Source organism: Peromyscus californicus, unplaced genomic scaffold, assembly GCF_007827085.1.
Source record: "Peromyscus californicus insignis strain IS unplaced genomic scaffold, ASM782708v3 Scaffold_4__1_contigs__length_199733344, whole genome shotgun sequence".
Classification (NCBI taxonomy): Eukaryota; Metazoa; Chordata; class Mammalia; order Rodentia; family Cricetidae; genus Peromyscus; species Peromyscus californicus.
The window spans coordinates 192,551,498-192,571,277 of record NW_026294562.1 but is presented as its reverse complement, the minus strand read 5'-3'; the positions used below and the strand labels follow the sequence as shown (position 1 = coordinate 192,571,277).

Sequence of the window (19,780 nt, the reverse complement as noted above, 5' to 3'; positions counted from 1 at the left end):
CGGGGACACTCACCCGGAAATAGCGGTTGGAGGAGGTTATTGGCCATTGATGAGGCAGTGGAGGGGTGTATAGAGGAGTAACATAACGGAAGCTGGGAAGGGGCGCTACTGAGGCACGGTAAATTGGGCCGAGGTGCCGAAGCCAGAAGTGCCAAGTGCCCATTCCCTGTCGCTGCTCCGGGCCTGCACCGTGGGGATTCTCATGGTGCAGACCTGGGTGCGGAGGACACGGCGGGGTGTCGCGGGGACACGAAACCTCCCCGGAGCCGCAGTCGCCGCGCGGGACGGCCTGGGAAAGTCACCAGTCAGCAGCGCAGTGGCGGGAACCGCAGCCGGGCGGCCCTGGAACCTCCCAGGTCAGAGGAGCTGCGGGGCTGGGACACGGGAGGGGAGGGACCGGGGTGCGAGCAGTTTCTCTGCTGTTCATAAGGAAGCCGGCTCTGAAGTTCTGTTGTGGATATCTTTCCCACGGTGTATGGAATAAGCCTGTTTTTTTTTTAGTTGATCTTCTGATTACCAAAATAGTCTTGTAAGAATAATATAATCGAATATTTGAATTTATCTTTTGAGATTTGCAAACACGATTCTCTTTGCTTTGCTGGAAAGGAAAAAGCTCTTGAAATCTACATTCATCCACGCCAAATCCCGTGTTATAGGTGGGTATCTGAGGACTTGGCATCCCTGGAAAAGTCTTAGGTATTAGTCATGAAAAGAAGCAAGGTTTTTTTTTTTTTTCAGAGCAAGGGTATCTTTGTAGTCGGGAGACAAGAAATAACAAACACAAAGTCACTCCAGGCAACAACGCTCACACAGATTTATTGGAGACACAGAACAGTGGTTGCCACTGTAAGGAATGAGACATCAGAGGGCTGAGTGGAGGGTCGGCTTTTATAGTGTCTTTGTAGTGTGTGCTGTGACCTAGTGGAAAAGTACATTGGGGCCGGAAGTATTGCTTGGCGATGAAGGCTGAAACACTGTCCATTAACAGGGACTCAGGGTGGAATTTCCAAGACTCTTGAGTCTCTGGGCAGGCCAGGGACAGAGGATTTTCCACTGGCCGACTGTTACCCTGCAGAAATGCCTGCAGATTGAAGTGAATCAGATGTGTGTGTGTGTGTGTGTGTGTGTGTGTGTTGCCAGTTCCCCTTGTATGGTTGTAAACATTAACATTTAAAACTAAACTTTTTACTCACCATTCATTTTCTGTCTGAGATATATGCACAGAGAAACCCTATCTCAAAACAAAACAAAATAAAAAGACAAAAACAAAAAAGAAAAAACATTATAGAGTAGGGTGTTATTAGAAAGTGTCTTTTGAATACTTATGAAAGGCCCCAGCATACTTGCTTAGCCTAACGCCATTTTGAGCAAGGCCTGAAAAGTACGGGGAAAGTTCAGTTAGAGGACATGGGCACAGGAACAAACAGGGTATCTGCGGTCGGCCACCTGGCCCCAGAACAGGGAACTAAAAGGTCAGAAAAACAACTTGTACCCTAGATAAGAGCCAAGTCAGCAGGCGTGTCGAGCTCGGGGGAAAAACCACAAACTGTCCTGAGTTTGAACCTGGCCTCATACGAATCGTCCAATCAGAACCCTGTAAACCATGCTTCTTGCTTCTGTACCCGCCCTTCTGCTGCCCAACCCTATAAAAACCCTCCACTCCAGCCCGTCGGCACGCCAGTCTCTTGAGCCTCTGGAGTGACTGTGTCGCCCCGGGTACCCGTGTTCCTGAATAAAGCCTCTTGCTGTTTGCATCTGACTTGTGGTCTCGGTGTGATCTCTGGGCGAGGGTCTCTCCAGAGGGAAGACTACCTTCGGGGGTCTTTCACTTATAACAACTCATCTACATCAGAAAAATGTCTACAATAGTCTTTTATCTCCTCAGTTCAGGAAAAGCACTCCTGTCCATGGACACATGACCAAACTGTTATTTTTGGTTCTTGTGTTTGCTGTGTTTGAGACCTGAACTCACAGTGTTGCTCTGTCTGGCCCAAACTCACCCATGTAGACCAGGCTGGTCTGGAACTCACAGAGTTCCACCCACCTGTTTCTGCCAAGTGTTACAATTAAAGGTGTGCACCAACACAGCCTTTCTCACTGTTGTGTTTTACTTTGTGGTCTGTGGACAGCCAGGTGTGTGACTGTGGACTTCTCCCGGGAGGAGGGGCAATGCCCGGACCCTGCTCAGAGGGCTTTGTACACAGAGTGGCTGTTGCAGAATTGCAGCAGTTTGGTTTCTGTGGGTGAGAATAGTTTGTTTGCAGTCTCCCTTGCTCCTCCTCAGGGTTCCTAGGAAAACTAGTCTGCATGTGTGTGAGCGGTGTGTGAAGGAGTCTCACACCTCACAAAATAAAGCAAAATCCTCAGAGGAACAAAGAAAATTGTCATGAAATGTTCTCTTCTTGTGAGTCCTTTTCTGAGGTGTAGGGCTTCCATCACTTTTGGTCCATGATAAATTCAGAACCTCACTAGTGTATGATATTCTCATCCCAGTCATGCGTTTACATTTCTGCCCCTGAGATTTGACTGAGCTGTGATTGGAAGTGGGATTCCAGTTACACTAACTGAAAATGCTTTCTAAATATTTTCAGTATTCTGTACTTGTAGATTCCTCTCTTCATCTACTGAGCACAGTATTGTGTTAGAAATCCGGGTGCTCTCTGAAAAATCTCTTTGTCTTGTGCAGGGCTCACTGATCACCCAGACCTGCTCACCTGTGTAGCAGAACAAAAAAGCCTGGAGATGGAGAAAGAGGAGACAGTAGCTAAGGCTCTAGGTATTTGGAGGGATTGGTGAAGATTGATTCCAAGGGGTTCAAATGAATGTGGGAGTGGGACATGAAATAGCTTTTGCCACTAGAAATATTTCTGGAGACTTCCACTGAGAAAAATGTCACAATCATCGTATTGCAGGTATGACAACAGGTTCTACAGAAGAATTCATACTAGGAGGCAAATAAAATTGTATTTGACTAAGCATGTGAGTGATGCTGTCTTTTCTCCATGCACATCACTGATCATGTCTTCAAACCAATATTAATTTGCTTTCATTTCTATGATTTTAATATATTATAAATGATGAAAATTAATACCTCCAGGTTTATTTATTATTTTAAGAAATTTTGTGTTTTGATATTCTAGCACATTCTCTACCTTTTAGTGTTAATGTTTCCATGTCTGAAAATAATGCCAGCATAGATTTATAAGAAATCAGGAAGTGTATTTACAGACTGTTAAACTCCGTCTGTACTGTCTTCCCATGGATATCTCCTGTTGTCTGTGGTCATGACAGTTGCAAGTGGTTTCCATTGCTGTAACTGTAACAGATGGTGAGATCACCTCAAAGTTGGATCCTCTTAGCATTTTCCGTCTCTTTGCTGTTCCTTTGTACTTTCAGGACTGCTTTCCGTATAATATGCAAATTTATATAGAATTGTAATGGGAATTGCTTTAGTTTTAAGAAAACTGACCTCTGTTGTTTGAATCTTAGATGGTGTTGAAAGACCCCCGTCTGGAGTCTTCCCTCTGGAGAGACCCTCGCCCAGAGATCACACCGAGACCACAAGTCAGATGCAAACAGCAAGAGGCTTTATTCAGGAACACGGGTACCCGGGGCGATACAGTCCCTCCAGAGGCTGAAGAGACTGGCGCGCCGACGGGCTGGAGTGGAGGGTTTTTATAGGGTTGGGCAGCAGAAGGGCGGGTACAGAAGCAGGAAGCATAGTTTACAGGGTTCTGATTGGACGATTCGTATGAGGCCAGGTTCAAACTCAGGACAGTTTGTGGTTTTTCCCCCCGAGCTCGACACGCCTGCTGACTTGGCTCTTATCCAGGGTACAAGTTGTTTTTCTGACCTTTAGTTCCCTGTTCTGGGGCCAGGTGGCCGACCGCAGACACCCCGCTCGTTCCTGCGCCCATGTCCTCCAACTGAACCCTCCCCGTACTCCTCAGGCCCTGCTCAAAATGGCGTCAGGCCAAGCAAGCATGCTGGGGCCCCTCAGCACCACCCCAGAAGAGTCCCGGGGTCCCGGCCTGCACCTCCCTGCAGGGCTCCCCAGTCCTCAGGCCGCGCCACCCCCACAGGGTCCCCAAGTCCCCAAGCTGCGCCACCCCGGGGGTACCGGGGTCCCAGTTTGCACCGCCCGGAGGGTCCCCGGCCCTTGGCCTGCTCCATCCCGCAGGGCCCCGGGCGCCCGGGTCGCGGCCCGCACCACCCTCGCCGGCGGCGGCACCGGGCGCTGGCGCCGGGCAGCGGCGCCAATCGGGCTCGAGGACACGGCGGACCCGGGCTGGGAGCCTGCGGTCTCTGCCCGCCGCGCTACGACGCGGGGCCCGGGCGCGCGGGCCGCTGCGGGGCGCGCATGGCGGGCGCGGGCGGCTGGCGCGGGGACGGAGATGCGGCCCGGCCTGCGCTGCCCGCGGCTCTGCTCCTGGCAGCCTTTCAGTGTTTTAATTCAAAAAAAAAAAAAAAAAAGGAAAAAAAACCCATAGCCAGATATCAGGGTGAAAGCTGAAAGATCAGAGAATCCGAGCAGCCATCCACTACTTGTTACCTCTATGAATTCCTCAGCCTAAGACAGTTCCCGTTTCCTCACACCTTCTATACCTTTCTCTGCCCTGCCCTATTACTTCCTGGAATTAAAGGCATGTGTGCTTCCCAAACAAAGACATGAGATCTCAAGTGCTGAGATTAAAGGTGTGTGCCACCACTGCCTTGCTCTGTTTCTAATCTAGTGGCTGGCTCTGTCCTCTGAATCCCAGGCAAGTTTATTACGGTACACAATATATCACCATAGACCTCCTTCTAGGTTGTCTTCTTGTGTTTGAAGAGAACTTGAGGCAGTGTGACAGTTTTCACATGTTTTTTGTAGTCTCGTGTTTTCTGTCTGCTGTGGATGTCTACATCCAGGTTTTGTGACATGCACCTCCTGTTGACAAAAGAACATTCTATCTAATGGGCCATCTCAACATTTGCTAATTATTTGTCCTGTATTTTGATACTTTTGTCTTGATTTTTCTGTCACTATTATAGTTATGATCATCAGTCTTCTTTACTGCTGTCCATAGTCATGGCATTGTTTTAAAACACTCCTTCTTTCTCAGTATCTTGTGTTTATAGATATGAAATGAATTTTTGGTAGAAAATATATGCTTTAATCTCAGCTGTCATTTTCTTTCTCTTTTTTTGAGTGCTGTAGTATGTTTACATCTCTTGCTTATGGAACATTATCAATTTGAATTTCAAGAAATTACTGAAAGAAATGCATTTGTTATTGTTTAGGAACAGGAGTGTGGACACTGATTAGGCAGAGTTGGAATCTCTGTACATTAAGTTTATATTATCTTATGATCTACACGCTAGAGCTTTTTATTATGTACATATTGGCCCAGTCTGTTCAATACATTTTCTTATTTATTGATTATATTATTATTTGCTCCCTTTGTAAGTTTTCTTTAATAGATTCTGGGTTTTCATCCATTGTACTATAAATAGGTAGCTAATAAATGTATCTGCTGTGTAGGCTCTCTCTTCATACATTTAATTATTACCATGTCCCTGGACATTTTTAACTTTACACAGTACTATTTATCAGTTCCTGCTTTTCTAACAAGTGTTGCCCCTTTGTGTTCCTCTGCAGGCTTCACTGTTTCAGATCACAGATGAAAGTCTGTGATTCATTGTATGGTAGGAGAGCTTGAATCCAGGTTCATGTTTTTATATGCAGATGATACTTTTCCCAATGTCACTGTTTGAAGAGACTATAGATAGCTTCTGCAACACGTGTTTGTGGTATTTTGATGGCATTCACAGGGTCATTGCTATTGAGCACGTTCTGGATCTGCTGCTGTAGTACATTGGGCTGTTTGTCTGTCTTCTCCACTCCCATGATGCTGTTGGTTGTGTGGCCCTGCAGTGTCATCTGGAATCACACCAGGATGGTTCCAGCATTGTAACATTTCCCTAGGGCTGCTCTGTACCCAGGGAATTTGTGCATCAATACAATTTCTAGTTTCTCTTTACTATTTCTATGAAGTATGTTGTGGAATGTTCAAATATCATGCAGTTTGAACTGACTATATAAACCACTTTCAGAAATACTGCAAGCTTCATAATATTATGTCCTCTTCCATCTGTATAAGTCATTTTTCCATGTTCTAGTTATCATTTTCTTCTGTTTCTTCAGTGAATCAGTTTTCATTGTAGAGCTCTTTCATCTCTTTGGTTAATTCATTCAAGGGAATTTTATTTTGTACTCTCTGTCTCTCTTATTTTACTATTTAGTTTTCTAAAGATAGATTTGTATATTTTATGTTTATGAGTGTTTGTTTCCTGAATGGCTATATATCATGTGCATCCTAAAGTTGGAGTTTGGATTTGTAAAAGAACAACAGGTGCTTGTAACCCTTGAACCATCTCTCTATTCTGATATTAAGTTTATCATGTGCATAGCAATAATAGAAAATGTTAGATTCTATTGTTTATATTTATGCACGTGATCCAAAATCTTGACTTCACTGAAACATTTATTTTTCTTTAACTGCTGTTATATATTTGTGTGTATCCATGAACATAAAAATACAACCTACTCAGTCTGTATGTTTTCAGGGATGTACAGTTGGTATTGGATAAACACATGCTGCATTCTTCTCTGGGAAAGATTATTTCACCCGATCTCAGAATCCTTTAGTGTTTAACTAGGGTTGAGACCTAGTTTCTCCCTTCCATGTCAGCATGTCTCTTGGTGTTGTCCTTGTTCAGCTCATGTTAGGCAGCCATGTTTGTATGATTTCATGTGTGTAGCTTCTCTGGAATTTCTAGGAAACACAATATCACAGCAAACATCCTGTTCCTCTGGCTCTTACACTATTCCCACCCCTCTTTCTCAGTGTTCCCTGAGCCTGAGGTGAAGGAGCTCTGTTCCTTATATGTTAGTTGAGACAGAGCATCACAACTCTGCATTTTCAGTGACTGTGGTTTTCTGTAATAATTTTTATGTGTTGCTAAAAGAATTTTTCTTGATGAGGTGTGAGAACTTCATTTATCTGTGTGAATAAGGAAAATACTCAGAATGCAGTTAGGGATTATGCTGATTTAGTAAAATAGTGATTGTAGGTCCTCCTCCAAGATCCATGCCCTTACTAACTCTAGGGAAACTAGCTAGGTTTCCAGTACCAGGCATGACTTTCCCTCTTGTTGAGAGGGTCTTAATGCAATTAGAAGCTGTTGCTTACCACCAAGGTCTGTGTGCCACTCTTACACCCTTAGGGCTATCATGCAGTGCAGATCATTGCTGTGGTTCATAGGTGTCAATAGCTGGGTAGGACTGTTGACTGGCTCCCTCCTTTGGAAGCTTGAATGTTGCCTTCTAGTGCCATGAAAGCTAGTCCCCAGGGAGGAGGCTTTAAGGTCATAACCATCTCTAGTCCTCTGGGATCTGTGTCGTCTGAAGTGCATGGCTTCTTCAACAATAGGGACTCAACATCTACCTCTGGGAAGTAACCATGAACATCGTCAATAAGCTACAGTGTTTTGGGAGTCTCTTGGACAGCTGTGACTATCAGCTTCAAAGCAAGCTTCTGATGCCTGGAGTTCGGGTTACTGCAGTCACTCCGGGTTGTATACTCATATCTGAAGATTTGGAGCTGGGAACTTCTATGAGAGAGACCATGCAATGTCTGTCTTTCTGGGTCTGGGTTACCTCACTCAATATGATCTTTTCTAAGTCCATCCACTTAGCTGCAAAGCTCATGATTTCAATTTTCTTAACAGCTGAATCACATTCCATATTGTATATCAGCCCCATTTTCATTATCCATTTGTCAGTGGAAGGACATTTAGGTTGTTTCCATTTTATAGCTATTGTGAGTAGAGCAGCAATGAACATGAGCAAGTATCTGTGGAGTTCGATGTGGAGTCCTTTGACGATATACCAAGGAATGGAACAGCTGGATCATGTGCTAGACTTACTTAAGATGAGGATTTGTTTATTAATTGAGGATTCTCTCTATGGATTTCCAGAGTGGCTAGATATTTTTGTTTGTTTGTTTTTGGTTTTCTAGACAGGTTTTCTTTGTGTAGTCCTGACTATCCTGGAAATAGCTCTGTAGACCATGCTGGTCTTGAACTCAGAGATCTACCTGCCTCTGCCTCCCAAATGCTGGGATTAAAGACATATGCTACTGATGGCTAAATATTTTGTAGATAGGGTTTTCATTCCCTACATTTTGGTTTTTGATGTTGCTGGTTGGATTAATGGTAGTATTTTTCTTCTTCCTTTTTGAGAATTTGTGATTTGCTGTCTTGCCTATGGATGATTACTTTCCAGTTCTCCTGTATTTATCTATTCTTGACATGAAATTTATTATTTCCTAGCCAGGTGGTGGTGGCACACGCCTTTGATCCCAGCATTTGGGGGGCAGAGGCAGGCGGATTTCTGTGAGTTCGAGGCGAGTCTGGTCTACAGAGTGAGTTCCAGGACAGTCAGAACTGTTTCACAGAGAAAACCTGTCTCCAAAAAAACAAAACAAACAAACAAAGAAAAAAGTGTTATTTCCCATGTTCTCAAGGATGATTCCTCTGACTCTCCTGTGTATCTTCTGTTTCTGATTTATTACCTGCAGTGCTGCTTTAGTGAAATCAGTTGTATTAACTCAGGACTGTCTTGAATTGCACTTAAGTCTCCATCAATTAAAGAGACTATTTTTCTGGAGGCAACAATATGTTTAATGGTTTTCTCTCCAAGCTTCCTGTGTCAGTCCATGATTTCCTGAATTTGGGGTCATGGACTGGACATCTGGTTGTAATCTGTTGTTTGGGTCTTTTCATTGTTCTTTCACAGCTTTCAGTATTAATTTTTGCTTTTCCTTTTTGACTCCTTATATGAAAGGGCAGCAAGCCATCATTCATTATTCCTGGAAGAGAAACTCAAAGAAGAGAAACGGATGGAAATGGCTGATTCTCCAGTAAACATGTCCCAGGTTAGTGGTCATGTCCACTATTGTTCTAGAAATGTATTTTGAGACATTGAAAGACTCTATTTTTTGTTTCTGATAGTTCTTTTTAACTTTATTATAAAAAAAAGTTGCACTATTGATAACTACTGAGCCATCTCTCCAGCCCCACCTGCACCCAGCTTTGACTCATGGTTTTTAACCATGTTGTTTGTTTTGTTTATTTCCACAATAAAATCCTTTTTTTTTTTTTTGGTTTTTCGAGACAGGGTCTCTCTGTGTAGCTTTGCGCCTCTCCTGGAACTCACTTGGTAGCCCAGGCTGGCCTCGAACTCACAGAGATCCGCCTGGCTCTGCCTCCCGAGTGCTGGGATTAAAGGCGTGCGCCACCACTGCCCGGCTAAAATCCTTTTTTTAACTATTAAAAAAAGTTGCAAAAAAAAACAACAAAAAATTCTCATATTGAAATTAACCAATTATACAACTCAATGAACTTTGTGGTTGTTTTTTTGTTTTCAAGACTGGGTTTTTCTGTTTATCTCTGGCCTTCCTGAAACTCACCTTGTAGACTAGGCTAGCCTTGAACTCACAAAGATCCACCTGCCTCTGCCTCCCAAGTCCTGGGATTAAATGTGTGTGTGTCACCACATCCGGAAACTCGATGAACTTTTATGCCATTACAGTAGTTATTGGGAACAATAGCTCTGAAGCTTCACATTTTATTTTATATGTTCACAATCGAATGTACTCATCCACCAACAAAAACCAAAAAGCCTGTGACAGAATTAGAAGAAGAAAAGTAATACCCTTTATATCCTTTTTCATAACTGGTGTTCATTACCTGCATTCAGTCCTACCTCAAGCCCTGATAATTGTTAACCTTTCTTGTTCTCTTTTTTCCAGATTCTGCTATGCCCACATGTATGTTGTTTCCCATATATATTAATAGGAAAGTTATTCATATGAGGGAAAATGTGGTTTCTTCTCTCTGATACTGTATGACTGCACTTAATATTATATATTTTGAGTCCATCCATTTTCCTGCAATTTTTTATTACATGTTTCTCTTCAGCTGATTAGTATTCCATTTTATGGGTATACCATTTTTATTATCCATTCATCTGTTGATAGACAATTACGTTTATTCTAATACTTGGCTATGTTGAATACAGCAGCTGTAAACATGGGGTGTAAATATTTCTACAGTGGGGTATGGTGTTCTCTGGTTATATTCCTAGGAGCGACATTCCTTCGCTGGGTCCTTCAATAGTTCTATCTTCATTTTTTTCAATAACCTCCAAACTGATTCCCACAATGGCTGTATTAATTTACACTCTCACACACACACCAACAGTTAATGATGGTTCTTTTCTCTCCACATCATCTCTAACACATATTGTTAGATTGGTTGATGACAGCCATGCTCTGCCTGGGGTGAGGCAGTATTTCAAAGTAGATTTAGTTTGTTTTTCCATAAGGGAATTTTAGGGATCCTAAACACTCTTTGCAACATTTATTGGCCATTTGTATTTCTCTATTCACAAAGTATCTATTCAGATCATTTACCTATTGGTTGAATAGCAGTTTTATTTCTTTGGTATTTAATTTCTATAATTCTCAGTAAATTCTAGATATCAGCCCCTATCCAAAGTGTCCCTGGTCAGACTCTCTCCCATTCTGCGGTGGGTCTGTGTGCTCTGCTGATTGTTGCTGTTAATGCCCATCTGTTCGTACTTGGGTTTGTAGCATGAATCTTAGAGAGTCTTATTAATAAAAATCAAACCTGAGGCCAGTTATTGGGGTGAATACTGGTAGATCAGATGCCAGAACAAGCCACAGCTACCTCACCTCGCCGGATCCTCAGCTGGTCTTGCTTCCTCAGACTGGAGGCTTCTGTGTCCTCATCCCAATGGCTCTCAGCTGAACTGCTGCTAGAAGCCTGAAAGCTTAACCAGCCAAATGCTTCTAGTTTCTGGTCTGCACGCCTTATATATTTTTCTGCCTTCTACCATCACTCCCTGGGATTAAATGCTTGCTTTCTGGGATTAAAGGCGTGTGTCACCATGCCTGGCCATTTTCAATGTGGCCTTGAACTCATAGAGATCCAGAGGGATTTCTGTCTCTGGAATGCTAGGATTAAAGGTGTGAGTGCCACCATTTTCTAGCGTCTGTATCTAGTGGCTGTCTGTTCTCTGACGCCAGATAAATTTATTAGGGTTCACAATATTTTGGGGAACACAATACCACCACATGGGTTAGTTCTTTTGCTGTTGGGGTTCATTCTAATGTATAAGTTTTGCCCATCCCAATAGCCTCATGGGGATTCCCTGTGTTTTCTAGGTTTCTGTGTTTCAGGTTTTAAATAAGGTTTTTGATCCATTTTTAATGGATTTTTGTATAAGGTGAGAGATACAAATCTAATTTTATCCTCCTGCTGGATCCAATTTGGACAGCACAATTTGTTGAAGAGGACATATTTTTGTAATGTACTTTTTGCCTCCTTTGTCAAATATTAAGTGAGCATTGCTTTCTGGTTTTCTTTCTGGATTCTCTATCCAATTCTGTTAGCCTCTTGTCTAATTTTATGCCTGTACCAGGCTGTCTTCATGACTACGACTTTATAATACATCTCCTGTGGCACTTTTCTCAGTTCTGCCCCCACCATCCCCCTGCTCCCATTTTGTTTTGTTTTGAGGTACACATTGCTATGGGATGTCTTTCTGTACACTGTGAATATATGTTGCTCTCGTTGGCTAATAAATAAGCTATTTTGGCCTATGGAAAGGCAGCTTAGAAACAGGCAGGCAATCCAAGCACAGATACAGTGAGGAGAAGGGCAGAGTCAGGAGACTCAAGCACACCACCCAAGGAGCAACAAGATGCCAGAAGACCAGTAATGCCATGGCCACGTATAGGAATAGGAATAGATGAATAGGAATGGGTTGAGTTAAGTTATAAGAGCTAGCTAGCAAGAAGCCTGAGCCATAGGCCATACAGTCTGTAGTTAATATAACCCTCTATGTATTTACTTGGGACTGAGTGGCTGGGGGACTGGGCGGGACACAGGAAAAACTTCTATCTACAAATGGTGCCCAACATGGGGCTTGAACCCATGACCCTAATGCTTCCCAGAATTGGAGAGGTAAGTGTGACTTGGTGCCTGGCCATGTTGAAAAGCCGAGGGGGCAGAGCCAGCAGGCAGTGCTGCCACTTTCTTCCTAGCCACACAGTTTAACATTTTAAAATCTCTCCTGGTAAGGCAAAGATTACAGATATGCGATAAGAACACATTCTGGAAGAAACTCTAAATGGGTACAGTATGTTTAAAAATATACATAGCTTTGGGAGAGTAAAGAAAAGGTATAGATAGTCTTAAAAAAAAGAAATACATAGTTTTAAAATAATAAAATAAAGTTCTCAGAAAAGGGAATAAAATAATATAAAATAATATAATGGGCCACATTAGGATGGAAGATACACAGAAAGTCTGGATTATGTGTATTACTATGTTGTCTCTAAAGTTTTGACTGCTATGAGATATTTGATTATAAAAGCTGTTGGATTAAACCAATCTACATATTTTAAAAATATCTTGACTCCAAAATTTAAGTCAAAAGATATGCCACTTTGAGAGAGAGTTTATGCTTTTATTTCCACAGAAAATAAAAGGCTCTAGATTCATTCTGTGTTAAAAAAAAAAAAAAGTCAGATTTGATCGATGAAGACCCTTTGACATCCTGACTACAGACATGGAAAACTTTTAGGTTCACCTAAAGTTACTACAAGATAGATGATGTCTATTTTATCCGTTCAAACACATAACAAGAAATTATCTTTGGATGACTAACACAGTCTGTACTTACATTAATGCAGATATGTAAGTTACCTTTAAAAGTTTAGGTATTTTCAGGATGAGAGGACTAGACACCAATGAAAACAAATGGCCCAGATGATGTAGCATCTCAAAATGTCTCTCAGCAGCTCAGAATGCCTCTGTTGCAGTTTTCTCTGAGTTCTGCACTCAAAACAGGTTCAAGGCTGCTGGCTGAGATGATCCTGCCTCACAGACTACTCTAGTAAGGACTTGACCATAATCTAAATTTTCGCAGGGTCTCCCAAAGATTACCAGTGACCCCAATTAGCAGGAAATAGCCTAGAAAACTATGCCCACATTCTAAAAAAATGAATTATGGATGAATGTCTTTGTTTAGGGGGTTGGTTACAAATTGTTATTGGTCATAATCAATCTCCTTTTAAAAGAAGGAAGGGGGATATGATATAGAAATGTATGATATATAAATAATAGGATAAAAGGGTAGGTTATTGAATCTACTTTAATCCAAAAAGAATCTGTTAATCTTACATATTTTACATTAGTATGGATTTAGTTTATTGATACAAATTTAAAGTTAATTTTGCTATACTGTATACATATTTCTACTCTTGTTTAAGGTATTATGTTCATTTTAAATTATAATATATAATTAAGAAATACAGATTAATAATTAATCATCTATGATGATCAAACATAGTCATGTTAATTAAGTTTTCTAAATATACATAGATGTATTTCAATTAGGTATATAATCTTCAAACACTTCAAAGACCTACAGAATATGGCATTTAAAATGTTTTTTAAAACTTAAACTTTTCTGGACAGTGAGACATGTTTGCTCCTGGCAGCACCAATTTACTTCAAAGAGAAAGATGGGCATCAAAGACACTCCATATGGAGTTTATCTTCTTCTAAGCAAAACTGGCCGTTTAGACAAGAAACTGCTCTTGCCTGAACTGCTTGACAATATGGTATATAAACTGGACATGCAGCACCCATGGAAAAATGACCTCTAAACTTTGCCAAAACAAGGTCTGATGGTCCTTCTGGGTTCCTGCTTCACAGAAAATACTACCAAACATTCTGCAGGACACAGAGGAAAGTGACTGATAAACTTTACCAATAGGCGAGTCAATCCTTCAAATTTCCTGCTTCACAAAAAGTCTGCCAGAGACTCTAGGTCTGTAGACTAAAGAGGGATGCCCAAAAATTACAGAGGAACTTTGGGTGACTGTCAAGGCAGCCAGATGTCTCTCTCATTTCTAGACTATTGGAAATTGCTTACAATGCACTTTCTGTTTACCTAGGTAATTATGTCCTTGTGGGGTCTTTGATGGAATTAAAGACTGGATAATTATATTTTCCTTGGTTACAATAAAAGATAAATTAGATTTGAAACTTAAGACTCACAAATATAGGGTAGATAATGAAATATTTTCATAAATTTTGCTAAATACTAAATAACTAATTCTTGCTTGATAACTATTTTCTTATATATAATTTTACTATACTAAAATTAAAATCTTTTTGATTAGACAGAAAAAGGGAAGAGCTATGGGATGTTTTTCTGTATGCTGTGAATGTATGTTGCTCTCATTGGCTAAATAAGCTACTTTGGTCTATGGAAAGGCAGCTTAGAGGCAAGCAGGCAATCCAAGCAGAGATAGAGAGGGAAGAAGAGTGGAGTTGGGAGAGATGCCAGCCCACCACCCAAGGAGCAACAAGATGTCAGCAGACTAGTAACACCATGGCCACAGGGCAACACATAGATTAATAGGAATGGGTTAAGTTATAAGAGCTAGCTAGCAAGAATCCTGAGCAATAGCCCATACAGTTTGTAATTTAAGTCTCCATATGTTTACTTGGGAATAAGCAGCTATGGGACTGGATGGGATTCAGGAAAACTGTCTACAACACATCCCATATCTACCTATGACCTGTAATTTGGAAAGTATTTCCTCTGTGACACATGAACAACAACAACAAAAAAAGATGTTGGGGCCTGGTGGTCATGCTTCACACCTTTAATGCCAGCACTTTGTAGGCAGAAGCAGGCAGATCTCTATGAATTTAAGGCTAGCCTCTTCTACAGAGCTAGATCCAGGATATCCAAATTCTATCTCAGGGGAAAAATAAAATTGAAGCCCAGTTGCTACAGAGAATGGACTATATCCTTATATCTTGTTGAGTGAGGCCACATGTGCTGTGTAGGCTCCATTTGCGGGATCTGTGTCATGTCTTGAATCATGCTTATAAAAATGTATATTGAAACGCAAGGACTGGTTGCTGCAAATTTAGAAAAGTGTGCGATTTAGAGAGACAGGAGGATAAATAGACAGGAGGATAACAGAATTGGATAGAGAATCCAGAAAGAAAAACAGTAAGTTATGTCCACTTAATAGTTAGCAAAGTAGGCAAAAAAAATCTTGGTTCTTAATACTAAATAACACTTGGTTAAGCACACTAGAAAGTGTGGAACATGGCTGGCACATGTGTCTTGATCGTGCCATGAAACTGGTGTTCTAGAGCATAATATCAGCTTGTAGTCTACTTGTATTTCTCTTTGGTCTTTCCTATCACAACATTGTTGATTCATCCACATATTTGTTGACACCTGATATCTGTTTGTCTCAGAAGAATTGCTGCTCACATCACTCCCTTGGTTAGGATGCTCAGTGGTAACTTCCCAAACTAGAGATATCAGTGTGTCATCCATGGCCCACCCCCATCTCACTGTCCCAAACAGGATCCCACTGTGCAGCCCTTTCTGGCTGGGAAACTCTATGTAGCATTATGTTGAATGCATCATGAATGTCTTGGGGGCATTGTCTTATAGATGTGCATAAACCATCACATTTCATGCAGAAAGAACATTCCTCATGATTGCCTTGCTCTAGTCAGTTCCTGTGAGAGTCGTGGCTCGACTCCTCTTCCCTGAAGCTGCAGTGTTTTAAAGTGGAGATTTGGAAATAGGCTCTGACCTGGAGGATTGCATTTCTATCCCTGCCTCATGGCTCAGACAGAATATATCACCACTTTCCATTTCCAGACAAGTAAAGGAAGAATCATAAACACTACTAACCTAAAATCTGTTAGACAATACAGCATAAGCAGTAAAAAGGAACACATTGAGGACTACAAATTCACACACAGTAGCTCAGATTTTCTCCTGAGCCATCCTTCTGTGCTCTTTCATATTTGCAAAGCACTGAAAGGTGGCTATAATTCTCACACACTTTAATATATTCATTTACTCACAGGAAATCTCTGTCACTTCTGAATGGATCCACAGTTACTACACTTACATATACATGCTTACTTGCAACTTAAACATTATTTGGTATGTTTTTGGACTTCCATAAATTTTTACAACTCTTGGGGAGTGAAATATTATCCAAAACTTCTGAGCCTGTTATTTGTCTAATTTGCCTTATTCCTATATTTTAGTTAAATTTTAGATTATATGAAATGTGGCTGATGCAGATTTTTCTATCTGCTTGGTAGTGGCCCAAATAGCCTCATAAAATTAAACTATCTATCTCATATATTAATTTCGGGAGCATGCAGTGTTGTTATGCTCCTTGTTACTGAGGAAAAAAATCCAAAACCTCTACCTATAATGCCTTCCATACCTACCCATTTGCTATTTAATGGTGTGGCATTGTACCTAGAGTTTAAACATCCCAACTGAGCCTGTTAGAATAGTCATGTAAGACCCAAGTACACACTGGATTAATATGTGTCAGTGTTTTAGCATGATCTACAGGTACAGCATTTAAAACACATTTTGTCATCATGAATTTTCCTCCTGAGACATGTCTGCATGTGACATAAACACAGCATCCATAACAGATAGATAACCATGTCCAGACCTTAAATATATTTCTTGTTTCTTGTATACTGCTTGTAAGACTATTGTTTCATCCTGTTTTCACAGAGTTAGAAAATCTATTATAGAATGTGACTATGTTAAAGATCATTTTTTGAATAATTGTTTTCGCTCATTTACATCACTAATTTCCTTAAGTTTACTTATATCTAGAAAAGTACTCTGTCTGGTACCACTTGGTCATCGGTACTTTTTTGTTTGTTTATTTTCTTTTGGGGACAGGGTTTCTCTGTGTAACAGCCCTAGCTGTCCTGCATTCCACTTTGTAGACTAGGCTGGCCTCCAACTCACAGAGATCTGCCTGCCTCTGCTTCTTGAATGCTGGGATTAAAAGCATGCACCACCACACCCAGTTAAACTGTTTTTGTTTTTTTTTTTGTTTTTTGTTTTTGTTTTTTTTTTTTTTTTTTGGTTTTTCGAGACAGGGTTTCTCTGTGTAGCTTTGCGCCTTTCCTGGAACTCGCTTTGGAGACCAGGCTGGCCTCGAACTCACAGAGATCCGCCTGGCTCTGCCTCCCGAGTGCTGGGATTAAAGGCGTGCGCCACCACCGCCCGGCTAAACTGTTTTTTTAATTGCAGGGTCTGTTGACATTCGGGGATGTGACTGTGGACTTCTCCCAGGAGGAATGGGAATGCCTGGACTCTGCTCAGAGGGCTTTGTACATTGATGTGATGTTGGAGAATTACAACAACCTGGTCTCCGTGGGTGAGAACATTTGGCTTGTAGAATTCCTAACCCATCTTTTGTTTGTTCTGACTCTATACACTATAAAAGCTCTGATTAGCTGTCTTGGAAACAACAGGAGACTAGGGAAAGTTTTTTAGTAGAAAAGAACTTTTCTGTGGTATCTGAAAAAAATAAACCCTTTGATTCTTCAAAGTAAGCCTTTAATCTTGGAATTGAGTCTTCTGCACTCTTTCTTGCTGAATAAAAGCTAATTACGGACTCCATAATTAATTATTTCATCTTCCTTGTAGGATTTCATTCTGTTTTTCTGAGAATCCATACAATTATGTTGAGTGAAAATTATGGGAGCTGTATTCTAAGTAGTTGCTAGTTGACCTAAGAGAGAACTTAGAGAGACAGTCATTTATCAAATGTTTAATCTTGGGACAAGCCCTGTTCATATGACTTGTACTCATTTTCAGAGAACGACTGCATATGCGATCCTGTCCACCAACATGTGAGGACTGAAAAGGAGTCTTGTCAGTGTAATGAACTTGGCAAAGTGCTTCATGACCTCTCCAAATATGCAATTTATAGAACAAGTGAAACTACAGAAAACTCTAATAACTACAGATGCAGTAACCACAGGGATGCCTCTATTGACTCATCAAACCCAGACAGACATGAAAGCATGCACACTGGAGATGAACCTTGCAAATCTAAAGACTGTGAGAAATCTTTAAATTTGTGTTCCAACATGACTCAAGATCAGAGACTGTACACTGCAAAGAAAGAGCACAGGCAGGGAGAAGATGATGACTATCTCACCTTTGTATACAGTCTTTTGCAACAAACAATTGGAAAATCACCATACCGGTGTGGGAAATGTGAAAGATGCTTCAGTACTGCCTTAAGCCTCAGTGTACCCCAGAGAATTCATACTGGAGAGAAGCCCCACAAGTGCAACATTTCTGACAAATCCTTCACCCATTATACAAATCTTAAAAGACATCAAAGATTCCATGTTGGAGAGAAGCCTTACAAATGCAATGACTGTGACAGATTCTTTACCCACTATTCATCATTTAGAAGGCATCAGAAAATTCATTCTTTAGAGAAATTATACAAATGTAAAGAATGTGGTAAGTCCTATATTGAATTATCACATCTTAAAAGGCATTACAGGATCCACACTGGTGAGAAGCCTTACAAATGTGAGGTCTGTGACAGATCCTTTAACCAGTGCTCAAGTCTGAAAACACATCGAAGACTTCACACTGGCGAGAAACCTTACAAATGCAAAGATTGTGGAAAGTCATTTCCTCAGTTGTCAGCTTTTAATAGCCATCAGAAAAGGCATACTGGAGAGAAGCCTTACAAATGTAAGGACTGTGACAAGTCCTTTGCCCACTGTTCCAGTTTCAGGAGACATCAGAAAACCCATACTGCTGAGGAACATTGTAGTTGTCAAGAATGTGGCAAGGTCTTTCATCAGCTTTCACACTTTAGAAGACATTACAGAATCCATAGTGGAGAGAAACCTTACCAATGTGAGGTATGTGACAAATCCTTTTCCCAGGACTCAACCCTTAGAAGACATCAGAAAATTCATACTGGGGAGAAACCTTACAAATGTAAGGAGTGTGACAAATCCTTTACTCGGGATTCAAATCTTAGAAAACATCAGGAAGTTCATGCTGGAGAGAAAAATGCTGTTTTAAATAATGTGACGTAGCATTTATACAGTATTCTTGCTTACAAATTAAAACAGTATACATAATAGAAACCTACATAGCCAGGAGTGGTGGCATACAACTTTAATCCCACCACACAGGAAGCAGAGGCAGGAAGATCTCTTGAGTTCTGAGTTTGAGGCCAGCCTAGCCTACAGAGCAAGTAAGTTCCAGGTAGCCAGGGCCACACCGAGAAACCCTGTCTCTAAAACCCAAAAATAAATAACATAGAAAAAAAGAAAGATAAAGATAAGAAACTTGTGAAAGCCTTTAAGGAAGATTTAAATCTTAGAAAATATCACAAAGTTTATGTTAAAATAAAATTTTGCAAATGTAATTGTGTGAAGAAACTTTTTTTTCTCTTCATTTTTTTTTAAATATGTATGGTTGCTTTGCCTGCTTGTATTACTGTACAGTACATGTATGCCTGCTGCTTGTGGATGTCAGATGACGGCATCACATCCCCTGATGCTGTAGCTACAGACAATTGTGCACACACATGTGTGTTGGGAAATGAACCCTGGTCCTCTAGTGTTGTACCCATTTTGTGAAACCCCCAGAGACCACCAAGGAGCCAATTTCCAATGCAAACACATAAGGGTTCTTTTATTGTCAGATTCAACCTTGGCCACCAAATGGCAGATGGAAGGAAATGTGGCAGCGGTGGTGAGCCAAGGTGTAGAGAGTTTTTAATAGGGAAAAACT

General features: G+C 41.0%; 1 protein-coding gene across 1 annotated transcript in view; it reads left to right on the top strand.

The window, feature by feature from the left end:
* Nucleotides 1-19,780, top strand: part of LOC128095691 (zinc finger protein 721-like) — a 71,482-nt gene that overhangs the window by 22,600 nt on the left and 29,102 nt on the right. The window contains 3 exon segments of the mRNA XM_052714900.1: nucleotides 8,888-8,978; nucleotides 17,255-17,381; nucleotides 17,825-19,032. Coding sequence (XP_052570860.1) covers nucleotides 8,888-8,978; nucleotides 17,255-17,381; nucleotides 17,825-19,032 — 1,426 coding nt within the window.